The 21,636-nt window shown below is 39.8% G+C and overlaps 1 protein-coding gene across 3 annotated transcripts in view; it reads right to left on the bottom strand.

Moving 5' to 3' along the window:
• The window catches only part of Slc12a2 (solute carrier family 12 member 2), a 76,160-nt gene extending 55,005 nt beyond the window's left edge, over positions 1-21,155 (bottom strand). For all 3 annotated transcript variants that reach the window (XM_090340119.1, XM_090340117.1, XM_090340118.1), the window contains exons 1-3: positions 20,421-21,155; positions 660-779; positions 199-274 (exon numbers count right to left, since the gene is read on the bottom strand). In XM_090340119.1, the coding sequence (XP_090196245.1) occupies positions 199-274; positions 660-779; positions 20,421-21,125 (901 nt within the window). In that variant the 5' untranslated portion in view covers positions 21,126-21,155. The remainder of the gene's footprint in view (positions 1-198; positions 275-659; positions 780-20,420) is intronic.
• Positions 21,156-21,636: the final 481 nt, after the last annotated feature.

Here is a 21,636-nt window from a genome sequence, read left to right as displayed (position 1 = left end):
TTATAATTTACAAATTACCTAGATTTGACTTTCACTTTTTAAAAAATAAAAAAACAGGTCTAAAAGCAGTATTAATGTAACAATCTCAGAACCAAGGGAAACAGCTAAGGATCACTCTGCCTAAATTTAATGAGGGTGAAAGTTTGACAAGAGTACCATTATTATGCTTACTATACTCTGAGACAATATATAACTTACCTATTCCAGCTTGACCCACAATCCATGACAATCTAATGAACAGCATCACACCCCAAATGTTTAACATGCAACGTACCTAGGAAGAAAAAAAAGAGCAGCTAAAAAAAAAGTTACAGCTAAAGAAGAGTAATCAAACATAATAATTGTTGAGCTAATATTAAAACACTTATTTCTCAATACAGAATGTGAGCTGTTCATACTAAAAAAAAAGTCATTAGATTGGGTAATATTTCCATGCCTTAGACATATATATACATATAAATGCATATACATATATATGGATATAAATTGCCTACTGAATTTAGTATCTCAAAAGAATGAGGTACAAGAGATCTTCCATAGTACTAAGGTAAAAGTTAAAGAAAAATATTTCTTTTGAGACTATTAGGTAGGTTTTATAATCATAAGAAATACTTCCAGTTTTTAAATAAAATCTACATATCTATATTACATATACTTACTAATACACCCTTGATCCAGCCAAACTTCACGACTCCTTTACTTTCTGGAGTATATGTGACCACAGCATCTCTGGTAGGAGTACTTTCTTCCCCGTTTGCAAAACCATCCTCAAAAGGTTCCTTATAAAAAGAAATGAGTTGTGCTTAATAATTTCAAACTTAAAATCATCTCATAAAACCAAACGTAACTAATATATTTCAACACATTTGGAATCGTGTGCTATGATTTGGGTATAATTTATTCCCACAAAGCCACAAAAGTTCATATATTGGAAGTTTGTATCTGTGGTGGTGGTGGTACTAGAAGTGTGGAAGCTTGAAACGCAAGATTTAGGGTGAGGTTCATGGTCCCTGGGGAAAATGTCCTCAGAAAAGAAATATGGGTCTAGTGATGTGAACTCTCCTAAGCTATTGTAAAAGTCTGAACCTGATGGGAATCTCTGTGTAGCTTCCTGTTGAGTGATGAGTTGCTCCCTCCTATACAGCATCCAGGACTACAATCCAATTCTAAAGAATCACAGGTAGGACCAGGAGTTCAGCCTACTGGTAGAATGCTTGCCTAACATGCATTAAGACCCAGGTTCGATTCCTTGGTACCACATACACCGAAGAAAAAAAGCCAGAATTGGTGCTGTGGCTCAAGTGATAGAGCTCTAGCCTTGAGAAAGCCCAAGGAGAGTGCCCAGGCCCTGAGCCCAACCCCAGGACTGGCAAAAAAAAAAAAAAAAAAAAAGAATCACAGATAAGGGAAGCTTTCATCAGAGGCTACATCATAGTATTTGGACTTTCAGCATGCACAGGCACTACATAAACTGATCTTCCTCTCCTAAGTAGGCTGCCATATATTTTTCACCATGAAAATGAAGGATCAAGTGTTTTACCCAAGGAAAATATAAAGCAAAAAAGTGGAAGGAAATATTGTTTCCTAAAACTTCTTAAAATATGTCTCACTATTGATAGTAAACTCATACTAATAATATCAAATTTTAAGTCAAATCTGTAATCCAAGCCATTTGGGAAGCTGAGCTATAATCCCAACACACTATTTCTTAAATATATAATAGATGGAAACAACCCAGATGCCCTGCTACAGATGAGGGATACAAAAAATGTGGTACATATATACAATAGAATTTCACATAGCCACCAGACAAGATAAAATAAAGGCATTCGCTGGGAAGTAGATGAAACTAGAGTGAATCATGTTGAGTGACCAAAGCAACAAAAGGCACACGGACTCCTTGATATGTGGATATTAGATCCAAACAGTACAAAAGCTATGACTCAATATTTGGGTACCCAAGGTTATGGACATGGTGTTGAAGATATAAACATAACTACATAGAAATAAAAATCTATGATGGGATATATACTCTCTAGATGTTCATTATATAGATTAATATGTATCTATGACATACAAACCCTCAGCTTAATTTTAATTATGTTCTGAGATTTATGTGCCAGTGATGGCATATAGAGATTCCTTTTGAATACTTGTTTTTTAAACATGACATTTTAAATATGATGTAAAAATCAGTTAATAAAATAGCTTCCAAGAAATTTTAAAAAATTGGTTAGTCTGGCAATTTGCCCACCCAAAGATATTTATTTTCTTTCTCTCTTTTCTTTTCTTTCTTTCATTCTTTCTTTTTCCCTACTTCCTTTCTTCCTTGCTTCCTCCCTCCCTCCCTCTCTTTCTCTCTCTCTCTTTCGTTCTTTCTTTCTTGTGGGTCATGAGGATTGAACTGGGCCTGGGTGGTGTCCCTGAGCTCTTCAATTCAAGGCTACCTCTGGGCCTTGGCAGTATCCCTAAGCTCTACAGCTCAAGGCTACCACCCTGCACTTAAGCCAAGCCCCACTTCCCATTTTCTAGAGGTTAATTGGAGATAACAGTCCCATGTCCTTTTGTGCCTGGGCTGACTTTGAACTTTGATCCTCAGATCTCAGCCTCCTGGGTAGGTAGGATTACAGGTGTGAGCCACTGTGCCTGGCTCCAAAGATATTTTCTGTATAAAAACCTCATAGTCGGGCCGGGAGTTTGGCCTAGTGGTAGAGTGCTTGCCTAGCATGCACAAAGACCCGGGTTCGATTCCTTGGTACCACATACTTAGAAAAAGCCAGAAGTGGTGCTGAGGCTCAAGTGGTAGAGTTCTATCCTTGAGAGAAAAAAATCCAAGGACAGTGCTCAGGCCCTGAGCTTACGCCCAGGACTGGCAAAAAAAAAAAAAAACCTCATAGTCAAAAAAAACTTGAAATATGTCAAATAATGCCTAATATTCAGTTATGAGCTTAAAAATAAGCTGATACAAAGATATATAAATAAAAAAATTTATCTGCCACTTTCATAGAAGTGACAGGTTTGTATTTTTAACTGTTTAAACAAGAAGTAAAATCAAATCATTTTATAGCTAATGCTATATTAAACAAGTTAAAACAAATCTAATTCGGGGAAAATGATCTTTCAAGAAGTAATATTGTGATTCTAAGCTTACTAAGCAGGAACTGAGGCAGGAAAGAGACTAAAACATGCAGTAAGTTTGACTGAAAGAACTGAAAATAAGTAACTGAAAGAACAGTGTACACACACATACGTACGTACACACACGCACGCACGCACGCAGGCACGCAGACAAGGAGTAATTTCTGGTAATCTAGAAAGGTATATGCTGATTTTTAAGCAACAGGAGACAAAGACTCTATCAAGCAGTTTAAAAGTTCATGACTGAACTTAGGAAAGAGCCCATTAATAAATAAGGAGCCTGTGAGTGAAGCTATAGAAAAGACTGACAGAGAAAATTAAACATTTTATTCTGTATGTTGAATACACAAAACTGAAAAGGAACTCTGGTTTATATGGTCATTATTTCTCTTCAGGGAGCTGAGGAAAGAGCATCTCTACTTCAACTTGATCACTCTTTCTCTAACCATGACTCCAGCCCAAGTTGCTAAACACACAATACCTTAAAAACAAAAACAAAAAATAAAAAACAAACTAACAAAACCCAGCCGGTTTCTAATAAGATACCCAATGACTTCTGGCCAAATTCATGGCATATATTTCTCACTGGATTTCTGATTCTAGTTTGATACTGTTAAGTCTTATATGCATCTCATTTTCTTTCTTGGATTATATTAGCAGACCAATAAAACACTAACTACATGTGATAAGTCATGAGTGATGGCTTACGTTCAATTTCAGATCTGCCCATCTTTAGCTAGCTCTAACACAGTATAGGACTGTTTTCTGTGGATATCCTTATCAATATACACTACATTTGTCATCTTTAAAGTTGTTAGTATATGACAGAGCAAAATGTTACAGCTCATTTTCTTTTTTTGGATATTCCAATTACTAAGTCTACAAATATTTATCTGGAACATACAATGTAGCTAGATAGTTTTCATGTTGTCACTGCACAAACATAGAAATATCCAAGAAAGGAGACAGTGCTATAAAGCTGTTATTCACTACTCCAGAAATGTGTTATACACAGAGTAGTAGCAATGGTGGAGAACATGTCCTAGTTTCAAATTATTCGAGTGGTCCATATCAAGTAAATGTTAAGGACTTCTGGCAATTGTAAGTGTCCAAAGAAAGTTACAAGTCCATCATTTCAGAAGATTACACATAAATAAAACTAACACAATAAGCCTAAAGGAACTAAGCTTTATATTTTGCCCAATGAAAAAATTCGCACTAAATTAAAAGCAAGATGAAAAGTGTATTTAATTTTGTAACAAATTAGCTTCCCAGTTAAATATACTTTTCATCTAATCCTGAAATATTTCTTTACCATTTCCTGTAACTACACAAATACTCAGCCATGCACCAGGTATAGGAAACTATTTTCTTATTATAGTTAAGAAGTTGAACTCTAGATTAGAACTGGCTTCTAGTGGGGGGAACAAAAACTTGATGTTTCATACTAGAAATAAGGTGAGGCATAAAAAGCCAATCCAAATCCAAGTTCTGAAAAACACCAGCTTCCTCTGCACTAAATAAATAGTATTGCAAGATACTGCCCTCAAGAAATAAGTAGTTAAGTCAGTGGTGGTGACTCACACCTGTAATACTGGCCATATAGGAGGATGAAATCTAAGGATTTCAGTCCGGAGCTAATCCAGACAGACAAATCCAAGAGATGCTTACCTGTAATTAACCAGCAAAAGGTGTGACTCAAGTAGTAGAGCACCAGAACTGAGCAAAAGCTAATAGAGAATTTGAAGCCCTGAGTTCAAACTCCCATGTCAGCATTAAACAAATAAAATACGGTACATATAGGATAAACCATGTAATTTCTAGCATGTGAGACCCAATAATCCAACTAGCTTATTCTATTAACAGCTACTATTACTGAAAGCCTATAGTGTATAAGACATCTGAAAAGTTCCTACACATCCTATTTCTATGAATCTTTAAGAGGAGGATAGCATTATCTCCCACTTCACATGTAAGAAAACATCATTTTGAGAGGTTTTAACCACCAATCATGAAGCAGAACAAATATTTACAAAGATAACTTTTTTGGGGTATTTACTTTGGGCAAAGTGACAAAGATGGGCAAACTGCCCAACTAAGGACATTGTTCTGCTCAAACTTCCCAATTTCCCAGATGTTCTTGCTATTCATCTTGGTCTATCAATTCCCTCATATTTTCATTTCAAAATCTACAGACCCTAAGGATTTCTAACCTGGTTCCCACAAAGGAATAAAAAAATGAGTCTTGAATCCTAGTACTAGGAAAGGGGGCATAGGGATGTTAAAAATTCTACACTGGATGGAATTCAGAAGCTTTATTTTACTTTTCAAACCTAGGGTCTGGTGTTTACTCAGCTTATTCTCTGCTACTTTAGCCATGACTCAATCTTAGCTTTTTGCTTGGGTATTTTGCATATGGAATTTGGTGACTTCTCTTCCCAGGTTGACTTCTAATTGACATCCTCTGGATCTTAGCCTCATGAGGAGCTACAACTATAGGATGAGCCACCAACATCCAGCTACCACAGGATTTTTGTTTTTAACTCTGTGCTTCTTTAAAATATCTCAGGGATAATATCTATTAAACATCTGTCCTGACATGCACCAGTTACTCATGCCTATAATCCTAGCATCTCAGGAGGCTGAGATATGAGAATAGAAGTTTGAAGCAGAAAAGTCCCCTTGAGACTCTTATTGCCAATAAACCACTCAAAAACTGGAAGTCATTGGGCCAGGAATTTGGCCTAGTGTTAGACTATTTGCCTAGCATGCATATAGACCCGGGTTTGATTCTTCGGTACCACATACAAAGCGGTGCTGTGGCTCAAGTAGTAGGACTCTTTAGCCTTGAGAAAGCCCAAGGACCACGCTCAGGCCTTGAGTCCATGCCCCAGGACTGGCCAAAAAAAAAAAAAAGCCAAGCAAACAAACAAACCTGGAAGTTGCACCCCATAGCACAAGTGGTAAAGCATTAGCCTTGAGCACAAAGAAGCTCAGGAATAGTGCCAGGACCTGAATTCAAGTCCCACAGCTGTTAACTTATAGACACACACACACACACACACAAACTGTCCCATATTCTACATAACACACACACACACACACACACACACACACACACACACAGCACAGCATACATAAAAGACACATAAAATGTTTTAAATATGAAGTTTTATTTATTACTTAATTCTGAAGGCTATCATGGAGTTTATTGTGATAGACGAGATAGGTAAACTAGGCCAGCCAACCATTCTGTTTTTATGTTCCTTAAGATTTACTTTTCCTTATTAAAAATGCTCATTAGCTGCTCAAGCTAGCATTTCTTTTTAACCAATATTCCACATCATACAAGAGTTTTCATCCTTTATATTCCCTCTCTTTCACAACCCTCTCAACTTCTGGGCCCAATTATATGTACACTCATGCTTTTCAAGAAAACTTGAAAAATAAAATTATCCATAGGCCTTTCTTTAGATTTGCCATCAGTATTTGCTAACAAAAATGGTAATATATGACATGATTAAGGAAAAACACTGGTCAGACTTACAAAATTGAAGTTCTCTGTATTTTCCCACAGATCATGTCCCTACTATTAATTTTCCTTGAAACTATTTTTACCTCCCTGAAATTGCTATATTTTGTTATAAAATACTGAGAATTTTAGTTACCACACTTAATTTGATAGAATTTTAGGTGTTTTCTTTCCTAAAATAATGGTTTTAGATACTTTTTATTTTGGCTTACTATTTTTTCTGCTTATAGTACATTTTGAAGATGGCTGGTTCATAAACCGCTCAAATGAAATATCCTTTCTAGGCTATACAACACATTGTAATGTTTCTTAATATTCCTTTTGTTTTCTCCAATAATTTTAAGTACTTTCCCTTATAATCTATGCCTCCAATGTCATTAACATTGAAAGTTTGACACAGAATCAAAGATGATTATTGAGCTTTTATAGGCAATCTGTTTTCTAAATGATGCCTTCAAATAGTGAGTGAGAACTGCCAGTTCTCATCAGATCTAAGTTCAAATCCTCACTCTGCTACTTATTCACTTTGAGATTTAACTCCTATGACCCAAAATTTCCACATCTGTCAAATCAGAAAAATATTACTGACGACACATAGTTTGAAAAAACAAAGTAAGAAAGTATGATCATTATACAGAACCTAAAAACTCATGTATTCCTGGTGATATTAATTGGTAAATTACAGAGGAGAAGGGACATTATTTTCAAGTTTAAAAACTGCATTTGGGCTGGGAGTTTGGCCTAGTTGTAGAGTGCTTGCCTAGCATGCACAAAGCCCTGGGTTCAATTTCTTGGTACCGCATACACAGAAAAAGTAGAAGTGGTGCTGTGGCTCAAGTGGTAGAGCGCTAACCTTGAGAAAGCTCAAGATCAGTGCCCAGGCCCTAAGTTCAAGCCCCAGGACTGGCCAAAAACTTTATCTCTATTCCTAGCACTTAGAAGGCTGGTACAGTAGGATCTCAGGCTCAAATTTCATCTGGGCTACAGGGTAACTTTGCTGCCCATAATAACAAAGACTTAGATGAACTGGTAGCTTGCCTGCCTGGGGCTCTAAGTTCAAACCTTTAGATAATCAAAATAAACCAAAAGCCATAACAAATAAGATGCGTATGCTTTTAATCCATCAATTCTACTGGTAGACATATACTTAGATGTATACAATGCTTCTATGAAGCAAGATATTGTGTAAAATATTCACATCAGCATTATTTAAAATTGGAAACAGGAAACAATCTAAACACACATAACTGCCAAATAAGAAGCTATATTGGAGTCATACAATGGAAAGTAAATAGCAATAAAATGACCTGCCTTGGTGCTCTAAAATCGAGACCAGCCTGGGCAAAAACATAAATAAATGTATATACCCTCCTATTATCTAAAGGCTTGGAGGGGTCTTTCATAGTATAGGAGGTCAAACACAGGGATCCTACCTGTTAGGGAAGCACTCCACCAGTTAAGCCACACACTTAAACCTTTTTTACTCTTATTTCTTGAACAGGGTCTCATGTTTACGCCTGACCTGGCTTAGACTTTGATTCTCCTATTTATGATTCCTGGATAGTTGGGTAGTTACAGGAACACATCACTATGCCCAACATCACTGAGATGGTATCCTGCAAATTATCCTCTAGACTTAGGCCTCAAGGAGCTAGGATTACAGGTGTGAGCCACTGCACTCAAAGCACAAGTAAAAATGGTAATAGTTGGGGCCAGGAGTTTGGCCTAGTGGTAGAGTGCCTGCCTAGCATGCACGACCTGGGTTCGATTCCTTGGTACCACATACATAGAAAAAAGCTGGAAGTGGTGCTGAGGCTCAAGTGGTAGAGTTCTAGCCTTGAGAAAGTCCAAGGACAGTGTGCAGGGCCTGAGCTCAAGCCCAGGACTGGAAAAAAAAAAAAAACAGTAATAATTTTCAGAAGCACAGAAACGAAACAAAATAATTTTAAAGTCAACATCAGAGCCGGCTATAGACACATGAATAAATGCTCAACATCTCTGGTCATAAAAAAAATGCAAATCAAAACAACTCTGAGATTCCACCTCACTCCAGTTAGAATGGCCAGGATCAAGAAAACTAGTAACAACAGATGTTGGAGGGGATGTGGCCAGGAGGGATCACTACTACACTGCTGGTGGGAGTGCAAACTTGTTCAACCATTATGGAAAGCAGTATGGCAGTTCCTCAAAAGACTAAACATAGAGTTTCCCTATGACCCAGCAATTCCACTACTTGGCATTTACCCAACTGTCCAGAAACAAGGACAGACTAAGGACAGACTAAATCCACTAGCACAATGATGTTCACTGCAGCACTATTTACCATAGCAAAGATATGGAACCAACCCAGATGTCCCTCAGTTGAGGAGTAGATCAACAAGATGTGGTATTTATACACAATGGAATTCTACGCTGCTGTCAGAAAGAATGACATCGCCTCATTTGTTAGGAAACAGAAAGACTTAGAAAAAATCATATTAAGTGAAGTAAGCCAGACTCAAAGGAACATAGGCTCAATGGTTTCCCTCATTTGTCATAATCAGTAGAAACCTTGGTGTCTCCTAGCAGAGATTTGCAATAGAGCAAAACCTAGATACATAAGGCCATATAGTATGATGCTAAATGAAAGGACCTCTAGGATATAGAAACAAAAGCCATATAATGAGTGTTGTCCTTAATGTACTATGTTATCTCTCATCTCTTTGGCTATCCCTTGATTATCTCATATTGTTACAGTATCTTACTTTGTTATCTGATATATTGGATATATTTGTATTTGGTTATTTGAAATTGGATAGGGAAGGGGAGAAAACAAGATGAGGGGTGGGGGGAGGGAAATGGGGACCAAAACATGAGAAAGGGTATCAATGTATGTGAATTAATGTACCTTCTATCTGGCAAATATAATGGAACCCTTCTATTAATTACAATAAAAGATATATGGAAAAAAAAATATCGGGGCCGGGAGTTTGGCCTAGTGGTTGAGTGCTTGCCTTGCATGCACGAAGACCCGGGTTCGATTCCTCGGTACCACATACATAGAAAAAAAAACAGAAGTGGTGCTGAGGCTCAAGTGGTAGAGCTCTAGCCTTGAGAAAGTCCAAAGACAGTGCTCAGGCCCTGAGCTCAAGCTCAGGACTGGCAAAAAAAAAAAAACAAAAAAAACGGGGGCCGGGAGTTTAGCCTAGTGGTAGAGTGCTTACCTAGCATGCATGAAGACCTGGGTTCAATTCCTTGGTACCACATACTTGGAAAAAGCTGGAAGTGGTGCTGAGGCTCAAGTGGTAGAGTTCTAGCCTTGAGAAAAATCCAAGGACAGTGCTCAGGCCCTGAGCTTAAGCCCAGGACTGGCCAAAAAAAAAAAAAAAAATCAATACCAAGACCCAAAGAACTGATCACCATTATTCCAGGCAAGTGGCTATTTTGTGGGGAACTAGTAAGAGGTGTACAGAGAATTTCTAAGAGAGCACCAATGCTGTATTTCTTTATACAGGTGGTAATTACAAGGAATTCACTCGATAACTCATGCATGTGCATAGTTTATTCACATGCATTTTCTATTCGCAACAAACAAGACTTTTAAAAGATTGAGAAAGTGTTAAAATCTTAGCATACTGCCTATAAGAGCTCCATAAACTTCACACATTACTAGGAACAAACAACAAGTGATTACTGCAATTTTCCACATTGCAAGGTAAAACTAGACTATGTATCATTAATGCAGACTATTACTTAACTTCTTATAACTCAATATGGGCAGAGTTTAAAGTTACCTGTGTAAGAATAAAAGCACTGACTTAAACATGATGCCACCAATACTAACATCATTATCATAGGGTATAATGCAAAGTATGCAGCTTTGAAAATCAAGTCACATGACCAGAAAAATGTTGTGCTAGTACTGGGACTTGAACTCAGTACCTCATGCTCTTACTTAGCTTTTTCAACAAGGAAGCCACCTGAGCCACAGATCTACTTCTGGTTTTTTGGTGATTAACTGGAGGTAAGCATCTCATGGACATTCCTGCTGGGTTGGCTTCAATTCTCAGATCTCAGCTTCCTGAGTATGTAGAACTATAGGTATGAATCACAATGCTTATGACTAGAAATATTTGTGACTAAAAATTTACTTTCATAATGACAAATTCCTTCAGCTCTCATTTCATTTACTGGCAAATGATCTGTACTTGACAGCATGTAAATTAATGTTATTAATCTGAGAATAAAAGCAAACTTCTAGATCCAACATCATTCAAGCATACTAAGTAACAGGTAATTGCAGTTTTCTGTTAAATAAACCCCAAATCAACATTAAAATATTAAAAGGCTATTGGCTTTTTAATTAAAATATTAATAAAATACTTTAAAGTATCAAAATTCCTCATTGTTTAATAGCATCCATTTAATATTAAATGAGTATCCTAAAACAGTTTACCAACTAAAATATATGCACATCTATGCATGCACAATAGGTTATTACAATTGTTCTAAAATTTTTAAAAATTAAGTACTGGCCAACTGTATCATCCAAAAGCTACTAACATTTCCTGTTGGTGCTGTCGGTGATTGGTGTAATGCTCCTCCTCCTCACACAGGCTACACTCAAAACAAAGTATTGTTTTATAGGAATCAAATCTGCTGGGTAACAATGGTCTATTAATATCCAGTGGCATAAATGCAAAGCTCCAAAACTCAAGTATCACAGATTAAAGTGGATGGTGTGACCATGTGATTTCACAATGAATCAAGTTAAAACTGCTGACCAAAGGCAAAGAATTTGGTCTTCCACCAATCTACCTCTATACTAACTGGGTTAGAATTAAGACTGGATTACAATCTTGAATAATGTACCTTACACATTGTTTCAAATCCAACAGAACATGCGACTGTCAATAAATTACAAATGTAAAACATTTTCATTCAAATTACTAGAAAACTTATGCCTTAGATCAATATTGTCTTTCATTTTAAAAGTGACAAGCAAAAGATGGGAAAGATATAGAGACTACATGGCTAGCAGCCTCCAGCATGGTCAAACAGTAAGAAGCAGGACACATGGAAATCCACGTGATAATAAAAACTACATTTAGAATACACTTGAGAGATACCATGCATTCAGCACTTTATGTATTTTTCACAGGGATAGATAATATTTCTCACTAGGAATATCTTCTGTTCCATTTTTCAATAAAGGAATGGAATTCAGAAGTGGCAGGACTTTTCCAAAGATCATACAATTTTTTTCTAGAATGGCAAATATTCAACTACATATGCATGGAAAAGAACCGAGGGGAATGGAAAAAAAGCACAGAAACAGAGAAAACAGAACAGATACATCTATATTTAGTGAGGCTGTGAGTTTACTGCTTTTTACTGAGAACCTTCCCAAAGTATACATGGCTTAGATGGCTGGCTGAAGATTTCCTAGCTTGAAATAACAGAAAATGAATGGAGACTGAATAATTAGAAATTAAAGAGTAATTTTTAGGGAAAAATGGAATGTTAGCAAGGGTATACCCTGATCAGCTGACTACAAAAAATGTAAAGGAAACACCAAGGACTAAATTAAGAAAGAGTAGATGGAAGCCCTAAAAAAACAGAACAGTTACCAGCCATTGCCGTTTATAGCCTTGTTTTTGTTTTTGTTTTTCTTTTTCCTTACTCAAGTCTGGTATTCTACCACTTGAGCTATGCTTCTGCTTCCAGATTTTCACTGAGGATCCATGTTCAAAGCTAGCCCAGACACTGATCTCCAATAAACCACTAGAAAACTGGAAGTGGTACTGTGGTTCAAGGGGCAGGGTGGTAGTCTTGAGCTGAAGAGCTCAGGGATAGCACCCAGGTCTAGAGCTCAGCCCCACAACCGACAAAACACTAAAACTAAAACTAACTAAATAATCAAAGGTAAATACAATTATCAATGAGTTTCTCACCAGAGAAATTAAAGCTGTATTTTAAAAATTGTAGATAGACCAGAATACATTTTTAAAGACTTAGAGAACTTTCCTAGAATAGAATTAGCACCAGAATGGAGAAGGCAGAAGATGGAGGTAGCAAACAGCCCAAATTTAAACCCATGAGGGATACACATGGAGAAAAACAAAAACATCCAAAACAAAAACATCATTGACTGACTTCCTAGCCCTGGTGATCCACTCCTGTAATAAAAGCTATTCAGGACGCTGAGATCTAAGAATCACAGCTCAAAGCCAGCCCAGGCACAACTATCAGAAAACAGGAAAAGGCGTTGTGGCTCAACAAGATAGAGTGCTAGCCTTAAGCTGAGGAGCTCAGGGACAGAGCCCAGGGCCAGAGTTCAAGTCCCATGACCAACCAAAACACAAAACACTATGAAAGGCCATAGAGTACATACAAAGGGCTGAGAAAGGAAAAATGTCAACCAAAACGTTTAGATCCGTCAAAAGTAATATAAAAACATGTTCAGATAAACAAAAAAGGAATTTGGGGCCATGAGTGTGGCATAGTGGCAGAGTGCTTGTCTAGTATACACAAAGACTTGTGTTTGATTCCTCTGTACCACATTCATAGACAAAGTCAGAAGTGGTGCTGTGGCTCAAATGGTAGAGTCCTAGCCTTGAGGAAGCCTAAGGACAGTGCTCAGGTCCTGAGTTTGAGCCCCAGAACTGGCAAAAAAACAAAAACAAAAACAAAAAAACCCCATAAGATACTTTTATGTGTGTATAAATATTTTATAATTATACTTTCTTTAAAAAGAACATGATTTTTGAAAACAATGTATGGTGCACTATGGAGTTTATCATTTATTTGACAATGACAAGTACATTAAGACAAATATATATACATATATATTATTTCTATTTATTTTTTGCCAGTCCTGGGGCTTGAACTCAGGGTAGGGTCTGGGTGTTATTCCTGAGCCTCTTTGTGCTCAAGGCTAGGACTCTACCAGAGCTTCAACAGCCGCTTCCAGCTTTTTCTGAGTAGTTTATTGGAGATGAGATTCTCATGGGCTTGTCTGCCCAGACTAACTTCCATTGCAATCCTCAGATCTCAGCCTCATGAGTAGTGAAGATTACAGGCATGAATGAATGACCAGTGCCTGGCTAGAGTCTTATTTTTAAAGAAATTCAATATCTTCTCTTAGTAAAACTACCATTAGTCAGGAATCCTATCACTCAATAGGCAGAGACAAGATTACAAAAGTTTCAGGCTACATAGCAGGACCTTGTCTCAAAGAGATCAAAAAACTGTTTTCTTAAGTTCCACTAAGTTTTATTTAACAAATCAGGAGCTGCCATTCATAAGTGTTTGTTCTATAATAGAAACAATTTGTTGAATAGAACTCTGTATCTCCCAAGCTCCAATGAACTACTCCTTTCCACTCTCAATTCCATTCAATTAAGAAAATAATCATGGCATTAGCCTTTTCATACATTCCTCACCAAACCATCAGTAAATCCTAAAAATTAGCATTTGAATATTTCTCATTCTATGAACGGGTGTGCGTTTGTGTGTGTGTGGTGTACTGGGGCTCGCTTGAACTCTGGGCCTCAGGCTCTGAGCTTGTTCAGTGAAGGGTGACACTCAAGTTATTCCTGCACTTCTAGCTGTCCGCTGGTCAACTGGAGATAAGAGCTTCTCACATTTGTCTTTCCCAGGCTGGCTTTGAATCAAGTACATAGGATTACAGGCATGGGCCACCAGCACCTGGAACATCCTCATCTTACTCATACCTCTGCTTCTAACTAGTGCCCAAGCTTCCAGTCCTGCCAATGTGGCCATCAGTGATATTTTTTAAGACATAAATCAGATAACATCAAATCTGTGCCCAAGAGCCTTCAGTACCTCCTTGTATCATTGATACTTTCCTGAATCCCTAAGCCTTTATGATGACCTACAAGGTTTTATGCTGTTGGGTGTCTTCTGGCCTCCTCTCCTCCCATCATTGTCTTTTCACTTCAGCCTTAATGACCTTGTCTCTCAGTCACACCAAACACATTCCCATCTCAGAGTCTGGATGTCTGCAGTTCCTCAGCCTGGACACTTCTTCCTGGTATTTACATAGAGTGATCCTTCGGTTACTGCTAGTGTTTGCTTCCTTATCAGAAAAACTTTCTCCAAGTACTCTAAAAAACAGAACCACCATAGCTGCCTTCATCTAGCCATATTTTTCTTTATCCTGTTTTTAATTTCTTCATAATACTGACCTTCACATCTGACCTATTTGTTTATTGCCTCCTACAACTAGAATGAAAGCCCTGTAATTGTTTTGTTCACTGCTATATCCCCCGCACTTGGAACAGTGCTATTGTTGATAGTCAGTAAGGATTTGATGAATAACTGAATTGACATTCATCTCACTTCAACATGGAACTAATTTGATTAGCATTCAAGAGTTCTCAAACACATGTATGAGAAAAAGAATGAAAAATCACTGAATGCAAAACACTGACATGTAAAAGCCAAGAAACTCAATTTTGGTTAAGTGCCAGTCTCACAGGACTGTGGCTATGAACATAAATACACAGAAAGACATCAATTATGATTAGTAGTATATAGGATATTTCCCCTCACATTTTTCATCTCAAATCTTCTTTCCTACTTTTGTGGTCAGAGGTTATGTGTTTATCAGGGTAGATAAAGTTCCCGGCCCCTGTAAAATGAAACAAATTTGACTATGTCTCATGAAATATTTATTTTTAAGGTACCACATTTACTCTACTAAAACTACTCCCAGATACCTCCCAGGATGTGATCCAGTTTTGTTCCTTTCCAGGATGACCTTCAAGAAATCAAGTAATATCTTGAAATGATTACCAGGGTATAGAATGTCTTATCTAAAAATCAGTATCTACCCAGTCAGAGAAAGAGCTCAGTGCAAGAGGAGGTACCAGGACTGTTGATAGTGCTCGTATTTATTAAGTGATAGGAAGTGCTCATCTTGACACATTCAGCGGACAAATATTTATTAAGTGCCTAATCTTTATGGAGATTAATGAAACACATGCTCAGATTCTAATGAAGAGTCACACAAACTAATAACCACATCAAAGTATTCTTCTTTCTTGTCTCTTCTCTGTCATCTTTCAACTCTTAGGGTCAAACTGGTGAAGGAATGGTGAGACCCTAGGGTCTGCCTCTGATATTCTTGTTATTCTGAGCAGATGTAGGAGTATATCTGGGAAATGTGACAGCCAATGTGCCAGCATTAGTCAGAAAAATCCCAATATGATATCTAGTCTTATACTGCTTTCAATGAAAATGGCTATTAAACCAATTTTTCAGTTTCTATAAGGCCATTTTATCATTAGTAAAACATATAAAAGACCTACTTTTTAGGAAAAATCCATAATTTTCAATAAGCCAAGAAAGATAGTACATTTACCACCTTTACACTTTTCCCCATTTTTTGAGAAAGACAAAAACATAGAGGCCATGTACTAGGACTTGATCTATCATTGGCCTAAGGCTCTCAAGTTTTGGCTTAATGCAACTGCGAAGCTGCTACCCTGCTAGGCACCAGTGGTTCACACCTGTAATCCTAGCTACTCAAAAGGCTGAGATCCCAGGATCACAGTTCAAAGCCAGCCAGGGCACAAATGTCAATGAGACTCTTACCTCCAATTAACTACCAGAAGACAGGAAACAGCCCTGTGGCTCAAGTGGTGCTAGCCTTGAGCTGAAGAGCTCAGGGACAGCCCCCAGGCCCAGAGTCCAAGCCCCAGGACCAACAAAAGGAAAAAAACATAAACAAAAACCTGGTACCCTTAAAAACAAAAAAGAAAGACAAGATAGAGTGTAGGTCATTGGTGGAGCACTCTCCTAGCAAATGCAAGGCTGAGTTCTTTCCCCAGAACAATACTGATGTTGTGGGAGCTAGTGTGCATTAACTTTTCTACCTGTGATAATCACAACTTCTTATGAGAAATGTTGTCTACCAAATACTTACTTGGTATTCTCTACTTTTTATTCCTATAGAAGCAGAAATCATCATTTTGACTTTTTCAATCTTTTAACAAAAAGACTGTTGCTTCGTTATTAGACAGAGTTGACTCCCTACACAGCTCAGGCTGTCCTGGAACTATATAGATTAAGGTAGCCTCAAACTTGAACTTATGTTCTTCCTCTTTCCTCAGACTCTGTAGTGCTGGGCTTCTAATTATGTGCCACACATTTAGTTCCTGTTGTCTTTAAAGTTCTTTCCTTTCTCCTTCCTGACACTGATCTTAGGGCTGTTTGGTAGGTCAATCTCTTAATATACCATTAGGCTTTCTCTAGGCCACTTGCAGACTATTTTCCTACATACCCACCCTCACTCCCAAAACTATTTCATCCATAACTTTAAACACAAATACAACTTTTAGATGTTCTCTAAGCCACCTGCAGACTGTTTTCCTACCTACTCACTCACATTTCCTACCTACTCACTCACATTTCCTACCTAAACTATTTTATCCATAACTATAACCAACCACACACACTCTTTTTTGTACTCCCCCTTCTAAAGAGAAAGCTAGATAAACAATGTTTTCTCTTCACCACTCCAAGTCTATTCTTTGTCTGATTTTTCCCCAGTTTGGTCAGCAGTACCATCATCTATTCAGTTGCCCAAGACCAAAACATGGGAGTTGGCTTCTCTCACTCCTACATCTTAATCCAACACATTCAATCCATCATTTTGGCACAAATACTAATCTCTAGTCTAGATCAAGGAGACAGCTTTTATGTTCTTTGAATAAGCCACTCTTTTTCACCTCATTACCATTATGCATGTAGTTCCTTTGGCCTGGAATATTGTTTCACCCTATCATCAAACTATCCTTCAGGATTCAACATCAGTTATCACTTACTCTTTTCCTAAACCAATTAAAATTAAGTCCTATTATACTGTGGCTAACAGCTTAGTTTTATAGCACTGAACAAAATAATTTATAACTATGTCATTGTCTCAACATTTGGTTAGTATCTCTCTAGATAATTCATATGAGTTTTACTTATCACTGCATCATTCCACAGTGAAACAACCGTGTAGCCAGCATCTAAGACATCATACTCCCCTCCCCCAATATCTGACAAATAAGAACTCATTAATCTTGGCCCTAGAATGGCTGCATCAAGATGCACAAAAAGATTTTCATTCCTCTGTAGTTGAATATTTACACAGAATACTTTCAAAAGATCATGGTGATGAGCAATGAGTGGAATTCAAGAAGAAAGAATAGAGTCCTTTTCCTAACAAGTTCCTAGAACACTTATCTCTTTACTTCCATAGTTTCTAGTATAGACTTAAGATCTATGGTGGATATAAAATGGTGTAATGATAATCAAATTCTAGAATCAAATGCTGTAAAAATTCTAAATAAAATTGAGGGCTAGAATATTAGAGAAGTATTTGAGGATCTAGCAAATCCCATGTTATCTTCCTGCTCCTCCAAATAGTGACATTTAGCTATATTTGTACTATTTAATATGTATTTCCTTGATCCACTTGTTAACGTTCTAAACAGACTTCTGAAGACTGTGTCCTGGGGGACTGTGGCTTGAACCCAACTAACCAGCAAAAAGCTACTTGAGGCATTGCTCAAGAGGTAGAATGCCAACCAACCCTGGACAAGCAAAACTCAGGGCAAGACCCTGAGTTCAAATTAAAATACTGATAAAAAACAAACATCTGGGAGGAGGATGAGAGTTTCACCATATGATAAGAGTTCTTGTGTAGAAAGCACTATAAAACAGGATAGGGAAGGGGCTGGGGGAAGGAAATGGGGACAAAAACATGAGAAGGGGTATAAATGTTTGTGAAGTAATACACCTTCTATCTGGTGAATACAACGTAACCCTTCTATTAATTACAATTAAAAAGATTTAAAAATAAAATAAAACGTAAAACATGAGAGAATTCATTACACTATCCGTTCTACAAATGAAAGTCTCAATTTGACACTGTATATACTATATTCATCTAGTAGGGTAACTATGCAAGAAATCTAACATTGAAATCCCAAAGTTTAATTGTACTTTCTGAAGAGCCAATAATAAAACTATACTAGCCATTATTTTCCAGGCACTAAATTACTAGGCAGCTAACAACACAAATGTTGTTATTTACATGGTCTGCATTGAGCAAAAACACTGAAAACAAACAAACAAACTGAAAACAAACACACCCAAATTTAACTAATGCCTTAGAGAAGTGCATTGTTACAGATAAAATTTAAATCAAAACAACAGCTTTCAAGTTCAATTTGACATCCTTCATCTTAATTCTACAGATCAGGGCAAATACAGACTGCTTTAAACAATTTGAACTTGGTGAAATAAATCTGAACTATACACTCATAATATTTTCAATAACCAGAACGCTCCAAAAAGGAAAATTTCTAACTCCATTCCTGCTTTAGTCTACTAAGATTTGGAATTTTAAAAGAAATAAAATAGAATTTTAAAAAGAATAGATATGAAAGAAACTGCAAAAGCTCAAAACAATGTTTTAAAAAATGTCGTTTCTCATATGATAAAATACCACAATAGAACAACTGTAGTATTATCTGAAGCTAAATGATGTCAAGCTTTTAAATAATCAATAAGCTGTAAGGGTGGGATCTATGTAATTACTTCAAGCTTTGAATGTTACTTTATCAAAGTGGGACAAGTAGTCCTGTGAAACAAAAGTGTGTGATCATATAAATCCACAAAATAATCACGTACTGATCACATTTAAACCTATCCATACTTACTTGGGTGTTTTCAATATATGTGGTACCAACCCTACAGACTCAAGTTCCATCAACATCATACTCAAGTTCCATCAATATCGTGAAAGTATTCCAAACCATATAAAAGTTAAAATTTAACCAAGCCTCCAAAGGGGATGGGAAAGGACAATGGCTCAAGAAGTAAAGCACCAGTCTGGCAAGCTCAAAGCCCTCTGTTCAAACCTCAATACCACCAAAAGAAAAGGTAGAAATCAAATGTTATTGACATTGTCTCAAAATAACGATTTTTCAACTCTGGTGGTCACTGAATTTAGTAGTCTGTGGAGAAGCTTTTGCATCCACAATGTACAACTGTTTTTGTCTTTCTGGACTTTCTCACAAAAAAAAAAAAGAAAAGAAAAGAAAGACCTGGGTATTTTTTCTTTAAAGGCATCCCTGTGTCATTTTTTTTAATAGTCCTCTCGGTGAAGGTTTCGTTACAAATAAATGACTTTATCCAATTACCAGGAATAGCACATCCTAAGATTTAAGATTTCTATAATCCTTTGCATATTCAAGATTGCAAAACATTGAGCTTTAATAATTCACAGACCACAGGGCCACCGATTAAGATTTTCCTTCTAACACTAACCTTCCCACTCTGGGGATCCCTAATAGGTTTACATGAGGCACAGGCTGAAGTCTGAAAAGGACACAGATGGCAGGTGTTCTCCCCGCTCTCCCAGGGGAGATCCTCACCTAAGCCTCCTCCCCGCTCTTCCCTGGGGTCCCCCCGGACCCCAGCGCAACGCAGAGCCGAGAGTGGCACGGCCAGTGTGGACAGGGAAAGGCTGCTAAGTGCAGCCTCTGGAGTATCACGTAACCAAGCCCGGCCCTGCGAACTTTGAAGAGATTAAGTTACATTCCACTGCGATTCCACACTTGACAGCTGAGTCCAGATGCCAGCGAGTCGTGGCCGCTGTCCACTCCTGCCACCTCACCGGGAGAGAGTCGCGGCCACGTCCTGCGGTCAGCACGCCCCAGGGGATGCTGAAGGGGGGTGGCGGGCTCACCTTTTCCAGCTCGTCGTGCAGCTCCGCCAGGCTGGGCCGGAGCAGCTTCTCGCCCAGCTGCGCGGCTGTGTGCCGGTAGTGGTCGATGCGGGGCACGGCGTCCATGGTGTTGTGGCCGAAGGTGCGCAGGTAGTAGGTGTTGGTGTGCGTGTCGTAGTAGTACTGCTGGTGGTGCCCGCTGCCGCTGCCGCCGCCGCCCGAGTGCTGGCTGCCGCCCTCGCTCAGCACCGTGTCCCCGCCGTTCTGGAAACTCACGTTGGGCCCGTCGCCGCCGACCCCCGCCGCCTCCGACAGGCTGCCGTCCGCCGACGAGGACGCGGCCGGGTCCACGAAGTTCACGCGGAAGCGGCCCTTGGCTTCCTCGCTGCCCCTGGTCGCCGCGCTCTCGCCCGCAGCGCTCCCCTCCGCGGGGGTCTCCTTGCCCGCGGCCGCCGCCGCCGCCGCCGCCGCCCGCCCGGCGTTCTCGGAAACCGGATCCACCTGGAAGCGGCTCTGGCTCGGGGTGGGCCCCAGGGGTCTGCCCAGCCCGTCCCCGGCCGCCGCGCCCTCGCCGCGGACCCCGCCGCGGCCGGCAGCCGCAGCATCCTCCGCTGCCGAGGGCACCGCCGTGCCGGGCAGGTCCACCCTAGCCACGGCCCCGAGAGTCTCCCCGGCCCCGACCAGCCTCGGGGAGCCGGAGGAGGGCGCCGTGGGTCGCGGCTCCATCGCCGCCCGACCCTCCGTGGACCCGCGGAGTCAGACGAACGTTGCGGACTGCGCGGCTCCGCGCTCCGGGCCGGCTGTGGCCGCGCACCGTACCGCACCGCACGGCCAGGTGAGGCGTGGCTCTCCCGCAGCCGCCGCTGCCAACGCCGCCGCTGCTCAGCCCGGCCGGGTCAGGAACCTGCGCTGCTCAGCCCCGCGCGAGTGCCGCGAAGCGGGGCGGGCCGCTGTTTAAAGGCTCGGCGGGGCCGCGGCGGCCGCCCGGGCTGCAGCACGCGGGAGGCGGGGCCGCGGCTCGCCCGCCCCTCTGCCCGCCCACCCCGCGGTCCGCAGCGGCGCGCGCCGGGCGCTCCGCTCCCTCGCGGCGGCCTCCGGAGCCTCCCGGGTTCCCGCGCGGCCCCACGCGAAGGCGGCGGCGTGAAGAGCGGGCGTGCGAGCGTGGGCCCGAGCGGCCCGCGGCGACCCGCGCGCTCAAGCCTCAGGGAGCAGGCGCGGCCGCACGCCGTCCCGCCGT

The sequence above is a fragment of the Megascapheus bottae genome, chromosome 10 (assembly GCF_031878675.1).
Source record: "Megascapheus bottae isolate mThoBot1 chromosome 10, mThoBot2.hap1, whole genome shotgun sequence".
Taxonomy (NCBI): domain Eukaryota; kingdom Metazoa; phylum Chordata; class Mammalia; order Rodentia; family Geomyidae; genus Megascapheus; species Megascapheus bottae.
This window is presented reverse-complemented; position numbering and strand designations above follow the sequence as displayed.